This window comes from Telopea speciosissima, chromosome 1 (assembly GCF_018873765.1).
Source record: "Telopea speciosissima isolate NSW1024214 ecotype Mountain lineage chromosome 1, Tspe_v1, whole genome shotgun sequence".
NCBI lineage: Eukaryota > Viridiplantae > Streptophyta > Magnoliopsida > Proteales > Proteaceae > Telopea > Telopea speciosissima.
This window is the reverse complement of record NC_057916.1, coordinates 43,186,332-43,214,271: the sequence shown is the minus strand read 5'-3', so window position 1 is coordinate 43,214,271 and position 27,940 is coordinate 43,186,332. Positions and strand designations below refer to the sequence as shown.

Genomic DNA, 27,940 nt, shown 5'->3' with positions numbered 1-27,940 from the left:
AATTACAAATAGAATTAATCTATACAAAAAAGGGATTGAGGGAAAAAGAGAAGCACGAGGGACTCTATTGTCTTGAAGTGATTACCAACTCCCATGTTAATAATCATTCCAAAACAAATAGTAGGGGTTAATAATCCCAGGCTTCTCACATTCATTGGTCCCACATAGCCTGGAAAACAGCAGGTCTTGTCTTCAGCCAATGCACCATCTCCTTGTCCAGTGGGGACTTATCAAGAACAGCATCCAGCATTGGACTGCCAAAAACTCGGGCGCCACTCTTGAATGACCATATCCTTTCCTTCGGCCACGGTCTCTGAGGCTGTTTCTCCTGATAAAGAGAACACAAGCAATATCATAAGCATCTCAACCTAGAGACAAGAATTTAAATTAAATACCTAACCCTCTCTCCAAAAATAAAAATAAAAAATCCCCGCTGGCAACAAATAACCTACACAAAGGAGATTATTTCTTAAGCGGAGACAACAAGAAACATAGGTTTCAAGGAAACGAAAGACTTGGATCAGGTAAAACAGCATTCCTGACTTTTAATCCAAATTCCTTCTTGCTAATTCATTGTTTGCAAAAGCAAAGAGACAAAATCCATATACCTAAATCCTATCATGATCTTTTGGACCATAGACCAAACTGGAGGGAAGATCAATATGTCCAAGCTGATGAACTGCCAAAATATAGTTTGATGGCAGAAAAGACGTCTCTAAGCACACTAGCACACATTTCCAGCACAGAGGTTCAGATTGGCAGTAAGCTCAATCCAACAACCCAACCTCTCAATGAGGACTGATAACCAATGCATAGGACAAATGAGATGGTCTACATACATATACGGTCACAACCCAGATCAGGTACCATCTGGAATATAAGGGTAACTTGTTGAACAGTTGAGCTGGAATACTAATATAATACGGCCATTCGAAGGGGGGACCTTTTATTTCCCCAACAATTCAGAGTAGCCGCATTATAATCTATCCCAATTATAATTCTCTACATATTTTGTGGGCCGCTGTTTTCACACCATTCCCATGCCTCAAATAACCCTACTTTTGGTGTTTGCACTACAGAAAGTACTTTCCACTTAAATTAAGACAATGTAGACAAACATTGAAGAGCAGTTTTGTCGATTGCAAAGTGTCATACATGCAAAAAAGAGTAAAAATGCAGGCAAATGATGGATATGTACGATTTTAGAAAGGAGAAAAATAAGCAAACACGAAGCATATGAAATACATGTCTATCTCGGACACTCTGTGGCAGTGTACACGTTTATGCATAAACCTTGCTGCATTGTTTACACAAACTTTTTATCCTACAAATATTTTTAAATTGAACATGATGCAATCATTTGGATTTTAAAATGTTTCATATATATTGTTAGTGGATTAGGGCCAAGGTTTAAAGTATCAGTATCGGGTATCATATCGGAATGGTGATTTTAAGAAACATATAGTATCATATCGTATCGTATCAGAGATATGTATCGTACGCTACAGATACGCATGGAAATACACTTTTGGAGCAAAAAACAATATAAATAAGCAATATATAATATGTATCACAAACACTAAAATGGAGAACAGCGCACAACAAGAGAAGAGACTTTCATCGATTTGAGTACAAATCCTTGCAAATGATCAAGTTTGATGCATCAACTTAGTTTCATAGTTGTCACGACGTCACGGCGATCCAAATAGGTGCAGGGGTGTCTGATCGATATATCGACACGTCGCCCGCCATGGCGTTGCCATAGCAATCAGGTCGACCATGGCAGAATTGTAATTAAATCCAAAGTTGAATGGCAAACTAGTAGATAAATCAAGATTTATAAGAGCAATGGTAGAATTGTAATTAATCTGAAGTTGTAAAGGAGTGGCAGAACTGTAATTTAATGGAGTTAAAGAGAAAACTGAATGGGCTAAACAGAACAGCAATAGAGAATATAGGGGGTTTAATTAAATAATATAAGTTGTCCTTACTTGCAATTTTAAAGACTTAATATGTCTTCTTCAACCTTGCAATACCACGATAGAAAGAAAAAACTCAGAAACCAAGGCTAAAATAGGAGATTTAGGGAAACAGGGAGTTGGGTCTAAGGTTGGGGAAGAAACAAAAAATTAAAGAAGAAGAAATCGAAGAGGAAAAGAGAGACAAGACGCCATGGCGTAGGTCGATATGCACATTTCTCCAGCGCCAGGATGCCATGGCGACAATATGGCGACGCCATGACAACTATGCTTAGTTTTACCTAAATCTATCGATTTATAGCAAAAAAATAGAATTAAAAACAAAGATCAAGTTTTCTGGAACCTACCATTTTCTGTGAAATCTCCTTTTTGTATGAAATCTTCTTCAATCTCTAATCTCAAACAAAATCATAATCTGATTTGAGAGAATATATATATATATAGAATTAGCTCAGTTTTTGTTGAGTGATGAGCCGAACTATTGAAGCTGTGATTTTACTGGTTTCATTACCTTACCATTACATGTGATAATAACATATATACATATACAAGAGATGAGTCCTAAGGAAATACAAAACACATATAGGTTGTAAAAATGAAACCGAATATACAATGTCATTCGGTTGGAAACAATAAATTCACCTGATACACCCCCTCAAGCTGAAGATTTGATGGGTCGGATCTTGAGCTTGTCACGAAGAAATTGAAAACGTTGAGATTACAGACCCTTGGTAAAGATGTCAACCCTCTACAGTGTAAATAAACTAAACTGAGAGTTCCAGTTTTGCTACTTTGTCCCCAACAAAATGTATGGGCATGAAACACGGAATTGGCTGATAAGTGGCCCCAATATTGTCAGACAGTGGAAGGAATTAATGCAAAGCTGGAATTATGGAGATCAAACTTGGAATCAAGAGGTTTTAAGTTGAGCAGAACAAAAACAAAATATATGATGTGTAACTTCAGTCAAACCAGGAGAGATGATGAAGTGGTGAATCTTGAGGAGCGAGAGCTACTTATAATGGCATTCTTCAGCCTAGCTACAGCATGGCTGTTGAGGTGTCAAGAGTCCAAGCAATTGGGTTATAATGAAGATTTGAGGGGTAATACTGATTAGGGAGTTAATTAGCCTATAATATCATTTTGATTATTACAGTTCAATTAGGGTATTAGTTAGTTTACTACTTAGAGGTTACCAATGTTATATATATATATCACAAGAAGAAGAAGAAGAAAAAGGAAAAAAGAGAAGGATGAGTAAAACTGTTGTAGGAATTGGGAAATTCAAAGGGTAATAGTATTCTGAAGGTACTTGAGCATTGAAAATCTGTAGAAAATTGAGTTTTGAAGAGGGCTTTGCATCTAGGTACAAGAAACTGAAGATGAAGAGCTGGAACCAAAATCTGATTTTAGTTCTTGAGGTAAGAGTAAAACTAGTTTTGTTTTATTATTTGGTAGTTAGATTTTAAGGAGATAAATATGTAATGGCATGGTTTTATTATTGAAGGAGTTACTTCTCCGATTGAAATCTGAAATTGGATGTTGGAGAGATGAACTTCTAATTGGAGAGAGAATTGAGCTAAACGCTGGCTGTGTTCTGGTGAAACCAAATGAAAATCAATGATTTGACATACTGAATCAGTGAAAATTGAAGAGAAACTGGGGCTGAAAGAAGGTTTTAATTGGGTTCAAGAATTGGGAAGAAGAAGATATTAAGCTGGAATTAAGGTTTAAACTGGATTCCCAATGTACGTAAAATCTAAATCTGGGTAAGCGTTATGTTCAAATGCTTAGTAATTGACAAGTATTTGATCTGAGGTTTATCATATGTTAAAGAATTGTTCTTATTTGGAGCTGGAGATGGCAACTAGAGGGCTGGAGATACAAGCAAAGAAGAATTAAAGAAGATAGAGATCAACAAGGTTAAGGTGGGTTAATTGCTATTCTGAATATGTTACATTACTTTCAATTTTGATGCAAAGTATTGCTAGTAATAAATTAGAATACGGTTCAAGGAGTTTAACACTCCAACCAATGGGCTTTTAGGAAATTAAAACAAAGGCAGAATGTGAGTTGCACCCTGCTGAAACAGGGGATCTGAACTAGGCACAGAGCTGAGTTGAAACCTAGGATCCGGTTGACCGGCAGAACTGATCCAGTCAACCGGATCTTGAAGGTCGAGCTCTGGTCGACCGGCAGAGCTACTGTGTGTAGGTCGCACAACTGCAGGTTCAGATCGACCGGCAGCTTCGACCGACAGATAAAGCGTGAGTACACTCTTTTTATAGGTATTGGGTGATCGTTTTTAGTGCTGAAACCAATGGAGAATACACATACTTCAAGTGTAGTTGAATCAAACATTAAAGAAGTAAAAGTGAGGGAACATTATGTATTGTACGATGCAGTCTTATATGATATGATATGATGAAATGTAATGAGATATTATGTTTGTTTAGTGATATATAATTCTGTTATGTGATAATTTATAATTGGAAGACATGATACTATGATTATCTGCCATGCTAACAGGGGTGCAAGTTTGGCTCTGTTGGCCCGAACTGGCCCTGAGCCCGAACAAGGGCTGGGGTGAGATACCTGACCCTAAGTCAAGGTTGAGGCCTTGGGCTCAGCCCGGCCCGGTTTTAAGTTATACTATAAAATATATTTTGATATATTATATATATTATAAACTTTAAATGTCACACATTTTGTTATATAATATATTATATAAGAAGATAATAAGTGATAATATATTTAATTATAGTGTTATTTTATGTTAAATTGATAATTTTCTCCCCAACCCAGCCCAACTCAGTCCAGTCCATGCATCTCTCCCTTCCCCCCACTCCATGGTCAGGGCCAATTAGGGTCAGCCTGGCCCGACCCTGAGGGCGGGTCAGGGTTGGATTTTCCAGGCCCTGAGTCAGGGTTGGGCCAGGCCTGGGCCCAGCTAAGAGGACTCAGGGTTGGGCTAGGGTTTTAAAAAAGACCGGCCCAACCCGACCCTGTTGCAGCCCTACATACTAATGTGTGCTAGTGTTATGATATGATGTTGTGTATATGACATGATTTATGATGAATGCTTGATGTTGGATGTTAAGTTATGAAAAATGTAAATGTTCAATGTATACATGAATATGATATGTTTATTAAGAGGATAATGCAATCCAGAATTTTGTGACAATGTCTTAGAATGTGAAATTTTAGTGATGCTATTAGCAATGAATGACAGATGATGAATGACGAAGATGAAATGAGAAAAAAGTAAAAGCGGGTGTATGAAACAAAGAGAAAGTGAAATGATGTGGGCATGTTCCTCCCTGATGTTGAGGTCACCAGCCAGGGTAGAGACCACTCTTCCCCAGTACCTTGACAACCTGTCAGAGTAGGGAGCACGAGCCTATTGAAAGGGGAGCCTCCCTGGCGCTTTGGCAACCAGCTAGGGTGGTCGGTCTTCCCTGGCGCATAGGCGACCGGCTAGGATGGAGATCGATCTCCCCCAGCACTATGATGACCGGCTAGGGTGGGGTTCGATTATCCCTAACGCTTTGGCGACTGGCTAGGTATGTTAAGGATGGCTAGACTTAATCTAAATGAAAAGAAATGAAACTTTATGATATGTTATTTATGCAACTGTTCTGATTATTATGCACATGTACACATGTATGTATAGTAGAATGTTCACCCCACTGAAGTTTCAGCTCACCCCATTATGTATTGATATTTTTCAGATCAGGTGAAGGTGAGGACGCTTTTACAACTCCAGAATATGCTTAGAGTTTGAGCATGGGGGCCTAAAACACATTTGGTTATGTTGTGAACAGTTCCTCTATGAGATTGTATATAATACTTTGAATGTTGGAAACAGATTTTTTGTATGCACATGAATGTAAATACTTGCCACCAGTGTATAATAACTCTTGTATTGTATCTTAACTTTTATGTTTCTGTTGTGTTATATTTGAGACTCGGACATTTGCTATTACTTTCATATGAGTATTTCTAACCTTCTAGGTTGGCGATCGTGAGAATAGTACCTTGAACCCTGTCTGGGTTTGGAACGTTACATGTATCGTTGCTAGGATAACATAACACCCTTAGAATGTTTAGTGGATTCAACACCCAAAAAAAAAAGTGGAGAGATCCAAGGTCCTTGATGGAGAATTCACTGGATAGATTTGTAAGTAAAGTGGTCATATGTGAAGGAGCACTGTTGGTGACCAGGATATCATCCACGTAAACCAGTACATAGGTTATAGTGGAACAACGAATAAAGATAGAAAGAGAAGGATCTGTCTGTGAAGCACGAAACCCATACTAAATAAGGAAGTGAGACAATCGATGGAACCCGACCCGAGGTGCTTGCTTCCACCCATAAAGTGAACACCATAATTTCCAAACATGATGGGGATGGGAAGCATCCTCAAAACCCAGCGGTTGAACCATATACAGTTCCTGATTAAGAACCCCATGTAGAAAAGCATTATTGACATCCAACTGTCGAATAGGCCAGCCACGAGTTACGGCGAGAGAAATCATGGTCCTGATAGTTGTTGATTTCACCACAGGGCTGAATGTTTCAGTGTAAATGTGTAATCAACACCTTGTTTTTGGTGAAAGCCCTTTGCTACTAGGCGTGCTTTGTACCGTTCTAGGGAGCCATCGGCCCTACACTTGATCATGTACACCCACTTACAGCCAACAAGATTAAAACAGGGATTGGGAGGAACAAGTGTCCATGTACCATTCCGAACAAGAGCATTAAATTCATCAGATAAGGCTGCCCACCATTCAAGGAATTTATAGACCTGTGTGAAACACGCGAGTTCAATGGGTTGAGTGTCTGTGGTATGTGATGGAGTTGTGGATGCGGGTGGGTGCGTAGGGTCATTGGATGAGTTTTAGTAGGCTGGGGAGGGGGTAACGCAGGGCTGGCCACAGGTGGGGAGGTAGGTTCGGTGTGGGTGGTTATCGCAAGGGGTAGGGGAATTGATTGGGCATAAATATATTGGCTAAGGAGCAGGTTTTGGTGGTAGGGATTGCGAGGGAGAGAAATTGTGGTGAGGAGGACAATAGGATAGGGGAAGCGGGTGGTGGTGATGGAGCAGTTGTGTAGCAACAATGGGGCGCGGTGATGACGGGGTAGGAACAGTCTTGGCAGGTGCGGGAATGGTTGGGGGGTTGGCAACGGTTGGTACTAAAGCCCAAGGAGATGGGGGGAGGAAGGGACCAGTCCTAAGAGAGAAGAGCAAAACACACAAAAGGGGAAGGAGGATTTGTTAAAACAGAAATGGCGGTGTGACATTAGATTTTACGAGTGACCATGTCCATGCAACGATATCCCAAATGAGAAGGGATATACCCCATAAAGACATTAAGGGATAGACCGAAATTGCATTTTATGAGAGCTGTATGGCCTAAGAAAAGGAAAACATAAACATGCAAACGTACGGAGAAATGAGTAATCAGGGGGTCGTTTATGCCCAAGTAGGAAGGGAGATGTACCATTAGTGACATACGATGGCATTCGGTTGATAAGATAGACCATTGTCTCAAATGCATAATTGTCACAGCGTGTAGGCGACCCAAGGCGTTGGAGAGGGTTGAAAATCAAGGCGACACCATTTAGGCGACCAAGGCGTCCAAGGTGGCCAAGGCACCTGGACGCCTAGGCGCCGCCTTGATAACTATCCTCAAATGCAAAATGCCAACATTGGTGAGGTACTAAACTATGGGCAAGAAGAGTGAGCCCTGTTTCCAGAATGAGATGGTGGCGTCTTTCAACCGACCCCTACTGCTCATGAGTGCGGGGACAGGCAAGTCAATGTTGGATTCCTAATTGTTCAAAGAAGCGGGGGAGGGTGTGGTATTCACCTCCCCAGTCAGATTGAACCGCTTTGATTTTCCTACTAAACTGGCGCTCAACAAGCGCTTTAAATTTTTTAAAAATGGTGAAAACTTCAGAACGATGGGTAAGAGGGTAATACAATATATCTAGTGTAGACATCTACAAAAAACTTAAAAATAGCAAAATCTATTAACCGAAACAAAGTGGAGAAGGTCCCCAAATATTTTCAAAAATTACATGCAAAGAAAAAGAGCTACGAGTAGAAGAGTCATGTAAACTAAGCCTACTGGCCTTACCAAGTTGGCAAGCCGTGCAAAGAAGACTAACTTTAGAGGAAAAACAGGGTAACTAGTGGACACGAAGAGTCTAGCGACGAACATGCTCATGGGGGTGGCCAAGTCGTTGATGCCAGCAGTAACATGTGGTACGTTCAGCAATATTGGCAGGAGTGGACGGTACTGGGAAAGTGTAAAGGCCTCCTTTACTTGGACAGCAAAGTAGAACACGCCTGGTAGTCGGATCCTTGACATAAAAACATGAAGGATGGAATTCAAAATAAACATTATTATCTTGTGTGAAACGTTGTACAAAAAGAATATACTTATTTGTGCGAGCCCCACGACCATGTCCACCACAACACCGGGATGGGGTGCAATCAGTGGATGGAGGACAGCCTTGTTCAGATTGGGAGCCAAACTGAGATCCACAGGTAACAACATTGGCAGTTGGAGAGTTGTTACCGCTTGAGGCATCAACGAGTGTAAACTTGATGTAGATCAAAGCATGAAGAAAAGGGCAGAAAATATTGTTCACGTGAACAGTACCACAAGGTATTGTTCATGTGACACTGTTCATGTGAATGCAACTTGAAGACTTGAAGGAGGCTGATATGTACAAGCTAGTGGAGATTGAACGCAACTTGAAGACTTTATTTCGTTTCTATTTTTATTAGGCCTAGTTTCTAATTTCAGTCATTATTCTATTTCTAATTTTATAGTTTCTATTTTAGAATCTTAGTTGAGTTAGAATTTCTATTCTAGACACTTCCTAATTTTTAGTTTCTATTTTGGAGCTCAATCCTTTGGCCTTTATATCTTGTAACCTGCCTATAGAGGCACCCCATGATTTTATGAATTAATGAAGTTGCTTAGATTGCTTTGTGCAAGTTTTGATTATCATATTGTGAGGATGAAGGGGAGGGAGCCTGGCTAGTGAGAGCCGAAACCCTTGAAACGCTGAGAGAGCCTGGCTAGTGAGAGCCAAATCTTCTTATCCCTTTCCCCTTCTTCTCCTGTCTAATTTCTCCTTTCCATCGATCCTTTGCTACTGCCATTGTTGTGCGTGTGAAACCTGCTGTTGTTGCTACCTCTATGAAGGCCAGGATCCATCCTTAATCATCAATAGAAGGCTGCTACTGCTCCTGCGATCCAGTTTTTTTTCAATGCAAAAATAGTAGTAGTTTCAGAAACAACCCTATCTTGTTTACAAACAATCTTTTCCTCCATTGATAGTGAGCCTTGTCCTCCTGGTCTTGACAGACCCTCCTATTTCAATCCGTGCTGGGACCGATTTCGATATACCAATAATTAAGTCTCCAGTCAACTGGTGGAATACATCGCATCAACCTGGGAGCATTAGCCAATCTGGTACATCAATACACTGCTGCAACTTTTGAAGATCATAACTCTGCAACCAGTCATCAGACTTGGCTGATATTTGGTTCACACAACCCCCTCAATAGCTCTTCCACTCGATCCCAATTCCAGCCCCTGCTGTTGGCTGGATTGCTCTGCAGGCCATCACCTTCTAATTCTGAGTCCTACCTTCTATTTTCAAGACCAACTTATATCCACTTCTGACCATCAGAACTGAACCAAACTTGCAGCAAGCATTCACCCCAACAAGGCCATCACCCGATCTACATTGGAACCCAAAATACAGAACTATTTTTGGGATATTCCATAAGATTCTATTTTGGAGTTTTTTTCATATCTAAGCATCCAACCATCAGAATTGGACGACTTTTGGAGCATAGATCCTGTTCAACATCACCTCCACTCGACCTAAGTGTGACACTGTTCTACAGGCTGGTTTGATCTCTACCTCCTAAGTTACTAATTCTGGTTTTATATATATTATGATGTTCTGCTGCAACTTGTCAACGATCCTACTGTAGAGTGGTTCTTGGTTGAACCCCATCTACATTAAAACTTCTTGAGAGAAGAACTGTGGAGGAATTCATGGCTGAGAAGGAGCGAGTCCAGTTCATCGTAAGGAACTGGAATGGGGCGCCCCAATAGGGGTGTCAAACGGTCGGTTCGGTTTGGATTCAGGCCGGTTTTTTCGGTTTCGGTGTGGCTTTTAGGGAAACCGAAACCGAACCACTAAGGAATTTTCGGTTTCAGTGCAGTTTGGTTTTGTGTCGGTTTCGGTTTATGACAACGGGGTGATAGCGGTTTGGATTTGGTTGGGTACCGGGTTTTTTTAAATGGGTTGGGTTCGGTTTGGGCCTATTTTCTTCTCTTTCTTGTTTCAACTACATAAAATATTTCATTAGCCCCACACTTAAAAAGGAGATCAATGGAAGAAGCATTGTTACAAATCAATTTCCCTATTTTCATAACCTCATACTCATTGATTTGTAACAATTCCCCTTGCAACCATAAATTTGCTCACTAATATTGAAATCAATTCAATTATTCATAACCTTATATTGGTTATTTTTTTTATCGGTTTCATTCGGTTCGGTTTTCGGTTTGTTATCGATCGGTCCAGTGTGGTTCGGTTTTCAGCCGGTCCCGTCATACCCCAGTCCAAAAAAAACCCAATAAGGATCGGTTCGGTTCGGTCCGGATTTTTTTTGGTCAGTTTCGATCGTTTTAACGGTTCGGGCTAGGTTTTGACACCCTTACACCCCATCAGGGTTGGTATGACCCAGCGAAATTCAAATCATAGAGAACGAAAAATATGAATGTTGAAATTGGCAGTGGATAGTGGCGTTCCAGCCTCAGTGAGTTCATCGGAGATGGCTTTCACACGTTGCATGAAAGAGGAAACAGACTCCCCAGGTTTATGAACTAGATCCTGCAGTGCCAGGTGAAGGGAGAGCACATAGGTAGTAGATGCAGAGGCATATGCTGTTGAGAAGGTTTCCAAGATAACTTGGCTTGTGGTTTTGCCAATAACAAGGGGGAAAACTTCTTCAGAAAGAGACGCGATAAGAAGACTTCGAATCATGGCATCATGCTGACACCAGGTAAAGGCAGTCGTTGCATCAGAAGGACATGGTAGGGATCCATCAAGATATCCATAGAGGTTTTGGCCTTGTAGAAAGGTTTCCAATTGAGTTTTCCAAAATAAAAATTTTTTGGAAGTGAGTTTTATGGAAAGATAGTGGTGGGAAAGATAGTGGTGGGCATGGGAATGGACTGGGGAGGCGTGAAAGAAGGTAATGGGGTGGTAACATGAAGAGGGGCGGTGCTCTGTGGTTCGGTGGTGGGGGTACGAGTGCCGGTGGAGTCTTCTGAAGCCATAGAGGATGATTAGAGAGAGAAGGATGGGAGATACCATGGCTGCAAAGGCTGATAGGGGTGGTGCTCGTTGGAGATGCCGGAGTAAAAAAAAAAATTCGTCGGAGTTGGGGTGGCTCTGATGCCATGATGAGCCAAACTATTGAGGCAGTGATTTTATTGATTTCATTACCTTACCTTTACATGTGATAATAACGTGTGTGTGTGTGTGTGTGTGTAAATATATATAGATGAACAACCCTAAGAAGGATCCTCAGTTACCACTATTGTGAATAATGGAAAAACTTGGATATCAGGATGAGTCCCAAGGAAATACAAACACATATAGAAGGTTGTGAAAAGGAAACCGAAAATACAGTGCCATTCGGTTGGCAAAAGTATATTCGGATGATATTGAGTAGTTTGTAACCCAAACCAGCCATTAACAGTGGTAGCCCATCACAGATACATCCACATTTCGCCATTATTTCATTCGTTAGATAACCAAAGGAACTGGAAAGTGAAGTTCAGCATGTACTCACCATTCCTGTAAGCATAAATCTGAGGGTTCTCGACCCATAAACACGTTGTCTCACCGATGGCTTCTGGGCCTTGGCATAGAACGACGCAATATCAGGCAACAACAAACAACCCCTTCTCGATCTCCCAAGCTTACAGTCTGGATCAGCATTAGTCTGAATATGCCAATAAATCAACTGCCCAAAACAATAATTCTCACCATACGCCTTGCGATACTCCTGGAAACCTGACCTCAATTTATCCGTGTACTTGGGGCCCAAGTCAAGAGGACTAATATAAACAGGTGGAGACGTTAAAGACTTATACTCCTGCATATAGAAAATTCTTCTTGATCAGGAGGAGCAGCAAACCATAACCTTGTTCATCAAATTTCTTGTTTAAAATCCTCAAAACATTAGGCTGAAGTGTTCCAACTCACCTGGACTTTAAAAAAACATTTCGTATAAGCATAAATGTGGATCAAATCAGCAGCAGCATCATGACGGCACTTATATGTACAAGGAAGAATCCGGACCTCATCCCTCAACCTTGTAATAGTACAAACATGAGTGAGCTCAGAACCAGCAAGGTTGTATTATAACAGAAGAAGCAAGACACAACAGTTCACTCAGCTTACCATAATAAAGATTTTTTAAGTGCAGTTCGGAGATCATCAGAACCAGATGGGTCATGAGCATCAATCTTGGACTTGAGGTCATTTAGCAAATCCTTTTCTACATGAGGAGCCATGCACTTAAGTAATTCTTCAACAAGTGATCCCTCACCTTTCCAGAGGAGAGCAACTACTTCCTCAGGATTTAGCTTCTCAAGTGGTGGTGGGGCTTTCTTTGGGTCACCAAATACACTCCTCATTACATACCTCACCTGAAACATCAATTTTATTCACAAAAACTAATTAGATCCAAATTATAGATTAATACAATGAAACCATAAAACCAGGGATTATTAAATTCATGACACTAACATGAACAGAAATACTAAAATAAGGGGAACAGAAAGGCAAGCACCTTATCAAGAGTAACAGCCAAATTTTGAAGCCTTTGGTTGTAGACACCCTCAGCCTGCAGTTAGATTAAACATTTATAAGCTAACCATAAACATAAAGCCATGCATACACAACCGCAGTCATGCATGATGTGCACCTAACATGCAAGCACCTGCACACACACCCATACACAGAGATTGAGAGAGTGAAAAACAGTTACCTGAACCTCAGCATCACTCCTCTCAGTATCTCGGCAAATATCTAAAAAGAATTTCCTCTTCTCTTCCAAATTATGCCTAAAAATCTCTTCAGGAAGTTTCGTTCTCTCGAAATTTATAAACCTCACCTTCATCCACACATACAAGTATTTCAGAAACCAAACTGAGAAAATTACTTCAAAAATAGAGTAAAGGAGGCAGTAAAGACACCTACCAGGCGAGCTGAATATGCAATAAGCCAATCAGGCAACCCATCAAGCAAACAAATGCCTAAACCAGCTCTTCTCAAGTCAATATAATCATCCTCAGAAACAAAATTCAATTCACAAGCCTCTAACATCAACTGATGGCGGTCTAGAATTCCATGGCACTCTTTCAGAATCTGATAAACATGGAACTCTAGTTAACAAAAAAAAGACATAATGTGAAAAGCAACTGAGGACACTTGCTTAATTCCTCTAATAGGAATATAATTAAAGAAAAAATAATAAAGAGGTGTCCCTTATAGTTCACACCTTTTGAAAAGCCTCTTCACCAGTCAAATTCAAATAGCTTCCCCTGCAGACTTGGCTGCCGCACAAACAAACAGAAGCTTCATACTCTTCCTTACTCTGAAGCAGGAACAAATGAAATCAATCACTAAGCACTACTACTATTTTTAAACATAGGACACCAAAAGACAAGATACTCACCTCTGTTACAGAATTATAATCAAATGTGATCTCCTCGCCATAACTAATTGGTCGTACAGTATAAATTCCAATTTGGTACCGACCATCTACTGCAGTAACTCTGTTCCCAGGAAATGGATGTTTAAGTACAATATTCGCAAATAAAGAACTGAATCTCTTAATATAGCGAAAAAGGACAAATTGTACAAAGCACATATACTTGAGTATAAGATTCAGAATCCAAGTGCCAAGATATATTAAGTAGTACTGAGTTTGAATGGCCAAAACAGTAGCCATACAAGATCTTTTCACAGAGAAATAATTCCACATATGGGGAGATATCATTAACACAAAATCAGTTGGTGGAACAGGGGTTGAAACTAAGATTGAGTTTAACAAATAGCATAGGGAAGATTTGCTGAAAATCTGAACCTAATCGGATGGCCAGATCAGCAAATGGGGCTAAATCCTAGTAGCAATAGGACTAGTGATAAAACAGTAAATAACTAATGGAATTAGGGTTTGAAAGTGAAGATAGGTTGCTGATTTCAGATACGAAATTAACCTATAATCAGTAGCCAAATAAATCAGCTCAGAAGTTGAATCAAGTATGAAATTAGGGCTTTAAGAAGAAAGGGAAAAATAGAGATTTCACTCCATCGGCCAATCGGCTGATCAGAATGGGATGAAATTTGGATCAAGTTTCCTTTCTAGGATTCTCGAGACCAGATCAAAATTTCAGCCAGATCTAATGGTTGGTTTGCTTATTCTCAAAAAAAGTGCTACGTATAAACTTCTAGGAAGATAGGTTCTAGTTACAGAATTTCAGATGATTACATGTAAATGGCTGTGATAATAGAATAAGAATGGACCAATCCCTTTCCTTAATCACACACAAGGGGTTGCTACAAATGAGGTCTTCAATGAAGAAGAGCGCAGAAAAAAGTAGCAACTTTATTTATCAAATTCATGTATAATGCTGGCCTCCCTTACAAATATATAGAAGACTCAAAATTAGACTCCTAAAAGAAAAAAGAAAGGCCTAACCCAATCCTTAACTAATAAGGTAACTGAACTGACTAGGAAACTGAAATAACAAAGAAATAAAGACACTAACTTAACTAATCCCATATGCCTAGCCTATATCCATATTATAGGACCATCAAAGTGGCCCACTACAATGAAAGTCCAGACTAAAGGCCCAATACATATATATCCCAAGCCAAGGCTTATTTTAATAATTTAGATGATCTAACTGCAACATGTATCCTCTGACTAAAAATATGGACGAGAGAGCATACTAAAAACACATTTGCAAATGATTTCTCCCAAAAAAAAAACTGATAGTCCCTATAAATACATCATTGTGACCTGGACCAGAGTAAAAGCAACATCAACACTGCAGACTGCAGCTAGAGAATTTGGTATAGCCTAGTGACTTGGGGGGGGGGGGGGGTCACTAGGGGGGGTTAATACTAAAATATTTAGGTCACTGCATATATCATGCTTAAATATCATGTTTAAATGGGCTAAAATATATAAAGATGCACATACACACACACAGATTTTTTCATAAGAATCATCTAAGTTAAAATATACACAATTCCCTTTTCTGCACTGCTTGAGAATCCACAGAATAGCACCACATCATTCATGTAACCCAGGCAACTAGGTTCATTTCTCTCACGGTATAATTATAGATTTATATCTATTGAAGGCTATAAGGAATTTTAAACTGAGTTAAAAGCTCCTAACATACATCAACAGATATCATCCTGCTGCTGAAGCATTTATATCTATTTGACCTAGTGGATTTGAATCAGTTTTTTGGTCAACCTGAACCTACGGTTCAATATTGATTCAAGTTAAGACTTAATTTTAAGTTCCCCATGGATTATATGGGTCATGGGCTTAGTAATTTGGGGTTTTCTATTATAATAGGCCAATTATATAAGCCCAGATATGAGTGATTTGAGTCCTATATGGGATTAGGTGTTAGTTTCTATTTTATAGAGTTTCTATTTTCAAGTCTGAGTTTGTCGAAGGCAAAGGTTATAAATATATATACAGGGCTAGGCCCTAACATATATTATGAGTGAATGAAGATGGGTTATGCCAAATTGTTCTGTGGTGATTGAACTTGGTACTATGGTGATACAGTTCCAGCCCCTACTGTGGTGATTCAGTGGGTTCAATTGGTGGTGATTCCAAAGTCATATTCCTCTTTTCTAGATCATATTCTTTCCTTTTTCCTTTGTTCATCTCCTTTCTTTCTGAAACTCAGCACTACCCACCTTAGGAAAAGCCTTGTTTCATGGTTGTTCTACATAAAGAAATCTGCCATCGATTTCTGAAGTTCAATTGATGTGTTTTGGATCTGAATTTCTACTTCCTAAACTGTTTCCGTTTGTTTCTAATTCTGGTTTCACTAGTTGCTATTTTTCATCGTGTTCCCCATTCTGATCTCTGTTTCTATTTGGAACTTGACTTACTGTTTTAGTTTCTAGTTGCTATTCTCCAATAGTTACTAAATCTGGACTTTCTACTTTAGTAACTTGCTATTTCTGAAACTTCATCATAACTTAAGATTTAGCAATTGAATTTGAACCAAATTTTGGCTTTGTTGTTCCTCATCATTACTAGACCACTTGACCAGGTTTGGTTCTAGCGGAGGGCCGGTTAGAGAGAGGATTCCATTTATTTGGAAGCCTTCGATCTCTATTTCATGTAGGTAGTATAAAGTTTCACAACTTTCAAACTATTTCCTTATTTGAGATGCCTGAGCTAGTCTGACATGGAAAGACTAATTGCAACCACTTCTCACCTCACATCAACATGAGAAACAAATGTTTCTGAAAAAACCGGTCACACAACCGAGAAACAACTAGTGAAAAGAAAAAAATGGATACAACCAGCACTTACTTCGCTTCACAATTAGGTCTACACGAGTGACAAATACGGCTCGCATAATTTGCCTTGTGCATGGCATCAACAACAACTAAATCATACCCATCACAGTCTCCCTGCCAAATGAATTCATTTAGTGAAGCATCAAAGAAGAATGAAAACTAAAACAACAATTAAAAAAAACAAACGATCAGGTCCAAAATTAGCATATGGAGAAAATTTAAAGCAAAAAAGCACCTTTGGCCTCTCTAGATATATGTTATAGAACTCTGGAGCTGGATCTTTATTGTTTTTTTGCAGGGATCGAATGCCATCTTGCTTCTCAAACCATTTCCAAGCAGGATAAACCTAAGACATGACAGAAATTTTGAGTAAGAAAATAGTATTTACAAAGGAATTCTTCAAAAGTTTTCTTACTCCTAAACCAAATGATAATATGGGAGGCAAAGAAGTCATGAGATAATGTAGATCAATAAATTGGGTGATAGGTCCGGAATACTAGAATACAAAAATATGCAATTTTAAAGCCATCAAGAATAAATGGAATATGATGTCATATAGAAAGGAAATTGAAACATAATGACTGCTATGATACTGTCCAGGTATATCAGACACAAACATTGAATAGCTCTCATACTTTCTAAGGATCACATATATTATCACTTTGGGGGAAATGGGAATAAGACCCATTTCAGCGATGGAAAATACATGAAAATATGTGGACACATACAGCAAAGATTTGCAAATCTACTTCCACAATATAAGATCATGAAGATAAACTAACATAAAGCACGTCAATTGAAGGGGGGGGGGGAAAGCTGAAAACCTAAATTGGGCAGTATGCTGGCTAATGGTTTAATAACGCATTTAAGATTATACACTGAGGTTGAGATAGTTTACTAAGACAAGCAAGTGAGGAATAGAGAGAGAGGGAAGAGAAGACAAAAAGAAGTTCAAGAGATATCCTACCAGTTTTTTTTTTTTTTTTTTTTTTTTTTGGGGGGGGGGGGGGGGGGGGGTTTGGCGTGTGTTTGGAGTTTTTTAAGAGATTTTCTTACAATGAGACAAATGAAATCAAATACCTAAGAGCCTAAAATAGCTTAAACCAGCAGCTGTGATTTCTTTACCTCTCCCAGAAACTCCACAACAAAATCATCATCGCTAAAACCTTCATCTTTATTGCAAACTACTCCAAGCCCCTGATAATCGCATACAAACAGGAAATTAGTAAAACAGAAAAGAACCAGAATTAGTAAAAGTCAAGCCAAATCATGATACTAGGTATTAGCTCATACTGTATAATTAGAGTAAAGATATACCTTTCTGTAAGCAACATAATTGTCTTCAGGACGATTTTCCATGGACTTTAAGATACATTGACACACTCTCATAATGCGTTTGTCACCACCTTCCTGAGCAGTAGTCTTTAGGATCTCTTCAACAACACGCTGCAAGGGATACTTCATGGGGGTGTTTCCAGTACCAGTGAAGGACCTGACTTGCTTATTCAGAACTCGCAGAAGCACATCTTCAACAAACATATGCTTATCTAGAAGCATCCAATCCACATCGTCTGGCATGGAGTCTAGGATAAGATTATGAGTATAAGGATCTATACCGTAGACTTCCTGTTCTAGGACCTCATTCCCAAGTCGTTTTCTGGGTTTGTAGTCTTTTACTTCAGGGATTTCCATATCTGATTCCTCAGTGCTATTCTTTTGTGCCTTGAGCTTCTCAGGATAGTCCTCAGGTAGAGAAACTCGCATCTTCCGTTGCACTTCATCCTCATCTGCCACAATAACATATCGATCAATGACTTCATACTTCCTAGTAACGGGAGGAACAAGGCTTGCTTTTTTCATCCGAGCACCCCATTCACGGTCATCAGTCATAGAATCTAAAGCCTCATCTGCACCTAAGTATCTATCTACAGTTAAATCACCAATTCCTCCTTCAGACTGGAAGCCTAGGTCACTTTCTGTATCCGAGGAAGAACCGTTGCCATCACCACTGGAATCTTCGGAAGACTGATCAGGGTCATCAGAAGTCTCACTTCCGGAATCTAAATCGCTCTTATTCAACTTGGATAAGCGTCTTCTTATTTCCCGGTCAGATGCACATTCTCCATAACCTATATCCCCATTGACATAGCATGCACCATTACGCATGAGCTTCCTTTCATTCACCATTTTATTGAGTTTCTTTCCATACTTGGAGGCTGCTGAACAAAACCCTACAGGTGCATTATCCTTTAATGTCTTCATTATTTCCTCTCTTTCATGAAGGGATTTAGAATTCTCATCCAAACTTGTGGCAAGTCGGATGAATAACATAATGATATGATTCATATCACCAGCATCACCTCGATTTCGGGCTCTGCATTGATGCAAAATTATATTACACAAAGAAAAGGTGTACTGCACCAAAAAATAATAGCTGAACTAAAGCCAGCAATAACTAATAGAATGAATAGAAACATAGTTAACAATAGTTTACAGGAGGCAACAAAATCACCTTTACAAGCTCATGATCCTAAAGTGTGGGAAAATGAAAAAACAAATACCCTGCTGTACATCGAGATATGCTGAAGGACTTATTTCTCATAAATATGCTGAAGGAAATCTTTCTAAATTTTTTGTGCAATTTCATAGTAGTACATTATGAAAAGACGTGTTCTGCAAAGTTTGTTAAATTCAAGAAGCAAAAATGTAGCAAGAAAGCTCACTTTATTGCATCACGACACATTCGACTGATATCCTCCTTGACAGAGTTCAAGCCATGACCAACGTAATAACCATTCTTCATCCTATTTTCAATTTCTGCAACCTGATCGGTTGATATTGACAAGATAGTGATGATAATAAGCACTGAGGAAGTTCAAGTGGTGTAATAAAATTTGCATTTCTACAAAAATACCAAAGCAAGTGACAGTACCTTAGGTACAAAGAAATCAAAAGTGTTCTCCTTCATTATGTCCCTAAGACTCAGAGCAAGGAATTCTTCCGTTCTCTTGTACCCATTTTCAGATTTCTTGCGAAGCAACCACCTTATTTGAGCATCCCTTGATAGGAGTGATGATGACTTTGTGGCATCACGTAGTTTTTTACGTCCATAAAAGCTTTGTCGGAAAGATGGACCAACTGACTCTCTCCTATTTACAGAGCCATCTTGATCAAGAGAATCTCCAGGCTCACTGGAAACATCCAAATGACTACTAGAGCCCTTGAAAGCTTTAGGAACTAGGAAATTTTTCTCAGTTATCTGTCTGAGGCTCCTCATCTTTGAATGAGTCTCTTCGAAATTCTTAGTGTCACGAGAAAGACGGCTCTTTATCCATTTCACATTTTGAAATTTCTTTGTCAATTCCCTGAACTGGCTGCAGCCCCTGATATCTACAGAGGATATACAAGGGAACAAATGGAGAATGTCTTCAAGGGCACCAGCACTAATATTGATGCAGCCAACCAGGATGACCGATGTTATCTTTTCTTTCTTATAACCATCCTGCAGGCCAAATCAAGATGAGCATTAAAACAGAGAAAAATGTGAATATCTTGATAACCAGAATTAGCAAACAGGAAGAAAGCTTACCATGATGCTCAAGAACATAGAGTCAGTGCACTTGGGGCCTAAAGATGAGAACTCAATCTGTCTGCAGATATCCTTGTAAAACCTGGCTGCAGCATTCCAGCGCTTACAAGTAGCCGCAGAGAACACTAGGGACTTCAAGTCAGCTCCCAGAAAATGGAAAACTCGTGCCAGTATCCTACAATTGAGCAGCCCCCAGATCTCACTTTCAACTTTAGGACTTGCATCATTTCCTCCATCAAAAATAGTGTCACCACATAAATCCTCGAAGGAGCAGTCATACTTAAGTTTGATGAGATCTTCTTCCACTTCATCATCCTCTTCACTTCCATTGACCACCATCCGAGCTCTTTTACCAGCACGCAAAGATGCTTCATCTTCTGATATGGAAAAAACACCAGAGAAAAAAACATACCAGGCAAAACGTATGAACAAAGTGCTGAAATGTATTAAAAGTAGATGATACCATGAAGACCAACACCGTCAAACAAAAAAATAAACAACGATCCAAGGAAAGGAGCTGAATGACAGGGCTCCTGACCTGCGTCCTACACTAACACCCAGGGCAAAACAATATGCTCCAAAGAGGAAAGCTTATAGGACATAGAGTTGAGGTGAACAAACCACTCAAGCTACGTGCTTGCTATGTATAATTCTCTATTCTGTGACCAAACTCCACCCATCCCCACTCCACCCCCCAGAAGAAAGACAGAACAGCTCGACTGAATATGTTGCTTTTAGCATAAGATATACTCTAGGTGGGGCTATCAAGTGGAGGATCCCAGTCACAGGCATAGCATGTGAGCCAAAGATACAACCCAGGAAGAAGGAACTGCTCATCCTCTATATCTAAATTTAGCATTCATATCACAAAATAAAACAAATTGGATGACATTTACAAGACCATTCAAGAAGTTCCTCCTACCTGATTTTTGGAACTTGTGCATCATGAAGTTTTGTGAGAAAGAACTTTTCGTGACAGCTGAAGTAAAAGGGTGTTTGTCTAATTCCTTCTTTGGTTGCTTAGCATTGATCCATGGATCCAAGACCTCATTTATAGCTGCAGCGAATTCTCGGCTCTTATACAATTTCATGACCAGCTCATGCAGTTTCCCACATGTATACCCAATGAATTGAGGATGTAAACTGTGAAATGAACTGGAAGCTATGTGATCGCCACTCTGTGCAGCAACCTGGGACCGAGCAGCAGAAGAATCGATTACTGGTGCAGCTTCAGAAGCCTGTGCAGCAGTAACAACTGGAACCCAGACGTTATCGTCCTTCCTGAAGGCACTAGTGTACTTTGGAATAGTACCTTTGTCAACCAAAGCTTGTAGCTTAGAAAATGAGAATGGCCCACGTTCATGGCCAGCACCATCAAGGTAGTACCAATCACCCAAATGCAACTGCAATTCATTAACCGTGCAGACATGATCTTTTGGGGTGTTAATGGGTGTTACACTTTTCTGCAAACCCTGTAAATCTCGTTCACTGTGTTTTCTGGATCGAGAAGCGCCTTCTGTTGACCAGTTCTTGCCATCACCATTTCCAGAGAAAAACTGATGGGACCTTGATGAATGCCGCTCGCTTCCTCTAATTCTCATGCGAGGCTCAGAAATAAATGAACCATGGTTTTTTACTACACAAGCATTTATCCTGACAACTGATAGCATGGTTCCTTTCCCTACCCTTCCTACAAGTGGCTTGATTTGGCCTGATCTACTGATACCATTGCAATCATTATTCTCTTCTGGCAAGGAAAAAGCCCAAGGCGGTAAGTCAAGCCTTCTGCTCCTGGATGGATAGTATAACTCATCTTTCCTGTGCCACCGAGGGTCCTCATAGCGGGACTTTGACATCTGGCATAGTGGATAACCATCATTAAGGATAAATTTCTTAATGGATGACCTATCTAAAGAAGCTTCATCATTCCTCTTCCAATCACCACCCTTGCAGGACCATCGGCTGGAAAACCAGTCAATATGGTCAGCACTGGCAAAGGCATCAGTTGATATAGTATCTGTTGCTTCTTTTGACATGGCATCAAGAGAATTGTCAAAATCGTCATCTCTTTGTTGCATGGAATACACTGTGGAAGGTTGAAACCTTGTGAATCCTGTGAAGCAATGAACTGACCATTATGAGATCAAGATTGTTGGGAACTGGGGCATGGATGATGGATAGACTTTTCATACCAGATACTTCATGACTTTTTGCCTTTATTTATATACTATTCTCAAAAACTTTGATAGTATTTCCATCCATTTTATATTCCTCCAATTATAACTGTAAACTTAACTGGATCGAGGAAAACCATCGCAAAGCAAATTGGAAGCAAAACTTAACACATGTAGGCAATACAGTAGATTTAGAGAAGAAAACACAACCCCAAACCCAGCCCGACCCAAGTACAAGCTAACATTGGGTGGGTTATGAACTCACAGGACGGCACAAATCCCAAACACACACTAATGATACTGTAACATCATTTTATCACATATACTTATAGTACATAATTAAACTAGAGTTTAGAAATAATATCATTTTCTAGAGACAATATCTTATAATGCAGCCACAGGAAACTTGTGCTTCCTTCCTCATTAGATTTCACATTATCCACAGGGTTCTCCGTAACCATATGCTCACATGGTCCAAACCACCCAATAAATGGTGTTTCTCAGGTAATTCAATTGTGGCAGGTTCAAAACTTGGAAAAAGCCTGCCCGCGAAGCGGGGCTAAGGCTGTGTACATTTGCCCCTCCCAGACCCTGCAGTAGCAGGAGACTTGTGCACTGGGATGCTCTTTTTTTCCCAGGTAATTCAATTGAAGATTCCCCCCCCCCTCGTCCAAAAAAAAAATATACAGTTCCACTTACGAGCTATAACACCAAAACAAGTCAATTTATGAACAGAAAAATCTGTTATGCAGGACACTCACTAACTAAAACAACCAAACCCCCTCTCTCTCTGCCACACAGCAACATGAACAACTAACGGAAGACAAAAACTAGATCTACATAACCTAGCATCATACCGTATTCCTAAGTACAAAATAATTTATTTGAGAGGGTACAAAATGGAATGTCCATTCAGAGCAAGATATGGCAACTTCACTATGAGTGTTTGCAATGCAAATGAAGAGTTACCTTCAGAGCTACCCCAATTTTCCCAGTCCGCATGCTCAAACGTCATCTGTAAAGCATCTGTAACAACATAGATTTCAAGAAAACAGCAAAAAATTCAAACACCCAATCTTAAATGAAGATGTTGAAAGAGAAAATAAGTTTTCCGAAGAAGTAAATATCAAAATGAAGAAAATGAAGAAAAACCAAAGAGATATTAAGTGGAAAATTAAGGGAAAACATACCCCCAACAGTTTCGAGTTCCCTCCCCGGGGTAACAGTGTAACCACTTAACAATGCTCCGACCCTTTTATCAATGTGAAGATCCTCCAAAGGCTCCAAAGGAATTGAAATTTCATGCAGGTGGGGCAGTGGCTGCAGGGAAGAGGCAGACAGTTCCTCGCCCCCCTGATCAACCAACTGCCCAGTATCAGCAACATCTGCCAATAGATTACCAGAAGCCTCAGGAGGACTAGCCAACTGAGTAATGGCATCAGAAACAACTGATGGAAAGTTCACAGGCACCAGTGGAGAAACAGCATTTTCAACAGCTACCCATCGGTCACTCTCCGAATGCTTAATCAAATAATCTGAGAGCATAAACCCTTCCTCCACTAGCCTCTTAAGGTCACATAATTTCGAAGGGCCTTGTTCAACACCAAAATGATCGATATAAAACCATTTTCCCATATTTGAATCTGACATAACTGGAACATGAGGTGGTGTGTCACTGATATCCATGTCCTCTTCCATGGAGAGCAGCTCTTCAGGTTCAGGAGCTTCATTAACCTGAGGAGGAGGTTCTTCGGATTTCATGCTCACATTTTGAGTCTCTTCTTCATTGTGACACTGATGATTGATATTTTTATCAACAGAACCACTACTACTACAATGTACAGTGCTGCCATTTGGAGGTTGAGAGGTTGATGAATGTTTGTGAGAATCCCTTTCAGCTGATTTCCTCTGGCCAATCTTCTCTTCATTCCTCTGGTTTGCATACCGACTGTGCTGTCTTTTACTTCCCCCACTCTTTCGACTTGACTCCCGGTAATCATGGGCCCTACCCCGATCAGACGGTGACCTCTCCTGGTAACCTGGAGTCTGCTCCCTGCGATCATCCCTGCAATCGTCCCTCCTGTCATGGCGTCGTGATCGGTCATGTGGGGACCGCTCTACTTGAACAGGACTACGTTTCCTGTGATCATGGTGACGGTTCCGATCATGTGGGGACCGCTCAGAGCGGGTTGGACTTCGGTCCCAGTGGTGGTGCCGACCCCGGTCATGTGGGGACCGCTCAGTGCGGGCTGGACTTCGACAGTGTCTGTCATGCACTCCTTTAGATGACAAAGGAGAATCATAATACTTAGAAGAGAACCTGCTGGAGGATGTCACTCTTGATGAAGAAGAATTTCTGTAAGAGCTCCCCTGCAAGCCTCGCGAACTGTTCTTCTCATAGCCAGCGCGGTTACTATCATCGGAGGTCCTTCTGCTTTTAGAGCCTGGATAATCTTCTCCATAGTATTTGCGGCTGCTACCCTCTAATTCTGTACAATGACGTTTCAGCCATGTTCCAGATGGGTGCTCTCTTCCATGATTCTTGCCACCACTGTATTCATGCTTACATGAACCTAGTTCCTCGCCTGCAGTCCTCAAACTGGTCTTTGAGTCCCTTTCATGACCATTATCCCACCTGGAACTAGAAAACCTCTTTCTACGTTCACTCCCACTCCTACTAAATTCTCTTCTTTGAGAAGTATCCTCATCAGAGAACTTCACAGAAGGAGGAGTTCGGTCTTGGTCTCGGTCTCGGTCGTACTTCCTTCCCCTGTCCTTGGCAGTGTCGTCTTTCTCCACTTCCCATTTTTTCCCTTTCGATGAACCATATTCTTTCACCACTTCAATTTTCCGCCATTTCTCAATTTCCCCTCTCCGTCCTCTCCCCAAGTCTGACTTGTCCACTTCACCTCTCCTCCACCTCTCTGGAATGAACTCTCCCTTCTCTACTTCTCTCCAAGCTCTTCCGGTAACAAATTCTCCCCTTTCAACTTCGCCTTTCCGCCACTTATCCGGAACAAACTCTCCCTTCTCCACTTCACCACCTTTTCTCCACTTATCAGGGACAGACTCCCCATTTTCAAATTTTCTTCTTTGTGACTTCTCGGGAACAAATTCTCCGTTCTCAACATCCACTCTGCGCTCCTGGAAAGAACCCACCTCTCCCTCCTCCACTTCTTCCTTGGGCAGCTTTTCCGAAACAATCTCGCCCTTCTCAACCTCCCCTTTCTTCCCTCTCTCTGAACTTATTTCCTCTTTATCCGACTCAGATTTCCGCACCTTCCCTAAACTGAATCCCTCCTTCTCTAATTCCGTTTTCTTCTCATGCTTTCGCTGAAGCTGCGATTCTGCAAGTTGGAGAGACTTAGAATTGAAACTACCACTGCCTCCGCAGAACGTATCTGGAATTGGAAATCTTTCCATAATATGCTGCGAAGACACGCAGGCGACTCCGCCATCGCCCATGGAAATCCAAGGACCGCAGAAAAGAACCCTAATTGTCCCCTTCCCTAGGGCTATCGATGCTCATACTGCGATTTCTTCAGCAGGATCAATCCAGGCAACGAACTTGAAAAACCTAATTTCCACCAAAAACAGGTCAGGAACCAAATCAGCACTAAAAATCTCGTCGTAAATGCAATGTAGGGTTTAGAAAGAAGAAAAAGAAAATAAGAGAAGCTGGAAACCGCGAATCACGAGACAAGGGGGGGGAAAAATAAAGAGCAACCAAATTCACCCCGCAAGTTTCGAATCCAATATGATAAAAAAAAAAAAAAATTTCAAAACCACTAAAAGCGAGAAGACTTACAGAGAGACTAAAAGAACTAAAGTAACGGATCCGATAAGAGAATTTAGGAGCTTCAACGGGAACGAAGAACGAGTGCAGACTCGCATGTGAACGGATCTAAATACGCCATAGAACAGCTGAAGAAACTCGTCTTCTGTGTAGCCCGTTTTCCTTCTCTGTCTCTTCTCCCTCGTCTCGTTTCTCCACTTTTAACTTCTCTTTCTTTCTCTATGAAACAAAAGCTTTCGTTTCGTAGTTTGTTTTTCTCGTTTTTTGCCCTTTCTCTCTTCTTCTCGTTTCTTTAATTCTTTTCCTCTCTTCCGTTCTTTACCGGTTTACCCCCGTATAATCGTAGATCAATCGTGATCAACGGTGGGTCAGCGGTCAGGCATAATAAAATAAACCCTAATTCGGATTTTTAAATATCTTCCGTAAGGGTTCCGGAAGTCGGTCAGTTCAGCCCTGCGCGGATGTTTGGTGTTTTCTCATATTATGAGTTGGAATGTGGCTCTGCAGTCCTGTGCACCAATTGCAGAGAAGGACACGAAATTTTGTTTTTTTTTTATGTCAATTTCAGGGGCATATTATAGTTATACATTTTATCTATGATACGAAAAGGTAGTTGGATTTAAAGATAGGGATTTTGCTGGTAAATTTGGTGACGAAAAGCGAGTCGGCGCTTGAAGGTGTCGAAGACCGAAATTCAGAAAAAGAAGGGTTCGAGAGTGTGGAAGCTTTTTCCTCAGCTTTCTTCTTTCCCAATATATTTGGAGCTAGTGACCCCTCTCTCTCTTCTTCTCTCTCTCTCTTCCAAATCATAATTATTTAGGACAACGGGTAGAAATATGGTTATTAGCCGTTAGGCAGCCGCAGTTGTGAAGACTGTGGTACAAACTACCAAAATTGTAAGTAGAAACCGTGCCAACTTAACGATCAGGTATTGAGTGTTTTTTAAGAAAAGGTTGACTTGGGGTGCCAATTGGGGGGAGCCATGGAAAATTATCACCTCCAGTTTGCTGACCGGTCCAGTTCCCCAGTTCCTCTAATAGGGGGATGGTGGACCCCATCCGGGTAGGGTGTTTGGGCATGGGTAGAGAGGTCATTTCAGTCCCCCTTTGTTAGAGGAACTGGGGAACTGGGCCGGTCAGCAAACTGGAGGTGATAAAGATCCGGGGAGCCATGCCAACCGCCGCCTTATGGGTGGCATGGGTTTTTGGCATTTTGTGGTCATTTTGCTACGAGTTTAGATTGTTCTTTGACAAATAGGTGTTTTACTTCGGTGAATTATAAAAAGATGAATGTTGGGACTATGAAAGGTGTTTGTTTTTAGGATCGATGTGTAGTTAGCCTATGAGTTTTAGGGACCAACCTATAAATTTACCTGTGGATTTGAAATTTTTGAAGAATCAAAACTAAAAATTCCAAAACCCAAAGTGAATAAACAAAGGTTAATGAATTTTCACCCCAAAAAAAAAAAAACATTTTGTAATGCTAGTATTTCTTTTCTAGAAATATATGATAAATTTGGTTTCTAAAGTGGCCTTGTGTTAACCTTCCTCCCCATGAAACATGCATGGAGTGATGAAGGTTTACCAATTTTACAAGGCAACTAGGATAGGGATTTTAGGATTTTTTTTTTTTCTTTAATTTTTCCTCCTTGATAAAAAAAACAAATAAAAAAAAAGACTAGAAACATATTCTAACCTGACATTGGTCATACTAGACTCAAAA

General features: G+C 40.4%; 1 protein-coding gene across 3 annotated transcripts; it reads right to left on the bottom strand.

Annotated features, from left to right (window-relative positions):
• Positions 1-98: 98 nt before the first annotated feature.
• LOC122672250 (histone-lysine N-methyltransferase ATXR3-like) lies at positions 99-26,389 on the bottom strand. Of its 3 annotated transcripts, none has more exons than XM_043869746.1 (20): positions 26,229-26,370; positions 23,613-25,998; positions 23,392-23,448; positions 21,171-22,361; positions 20,249-20,625; positions 19,592-20,161; positions 19,383-19,483; positions 17,977-19,033; positions 17,785-17,856; positions 16,895-17,005; positions 16,673-16,773; positions 13,772-13,871; positions 13,595-13,690; positions 13,294-13,461; positions 13,082-13,207; positions 12,884-12,937; positions 12,493-12,740; positions 12,295-12,403; positions 11,879-12,184; positions 99-328 (listed from the first exon to the last, which is right to left on the bottom strand). In XM_043869746.1, the coding sequence occupies exons 2-20, from the start codon at positions 25,885-25,887 to the stop codon at positions 152-154; spliced, it is 7,296 nt and encodes a 2,431-aa protein (XP_043725681.1). In that variant the 5' UTR covers positions 25,888-25,998; positions 26,229-26,370; the 3' UTR covers positions 99-151. The 3 variants fall into 3 exon arrangements, with proteins under 3 accessions (XP_043725681.1, XP_043725689.1, XP_043725695.1); XM_043869754.1 differs by having other exon boundaries at positions 20,249-20,630; positions 21,176-22,361; XM_043869760.1 differs by lacking the exons at positions 99-328; positions 11,879-12,184; positions 12,295-12,403; ... (1 more) ...; positions 12,884-12,937; positions 13,082-13,207 and having other exon boundaries at positions 13,320-13,461; positions 13,595-13,649; positions 26,229-26,389.
• Between the last annotated feature and the right edge of the window lie 1,551 nt (positions 26,390-27,940).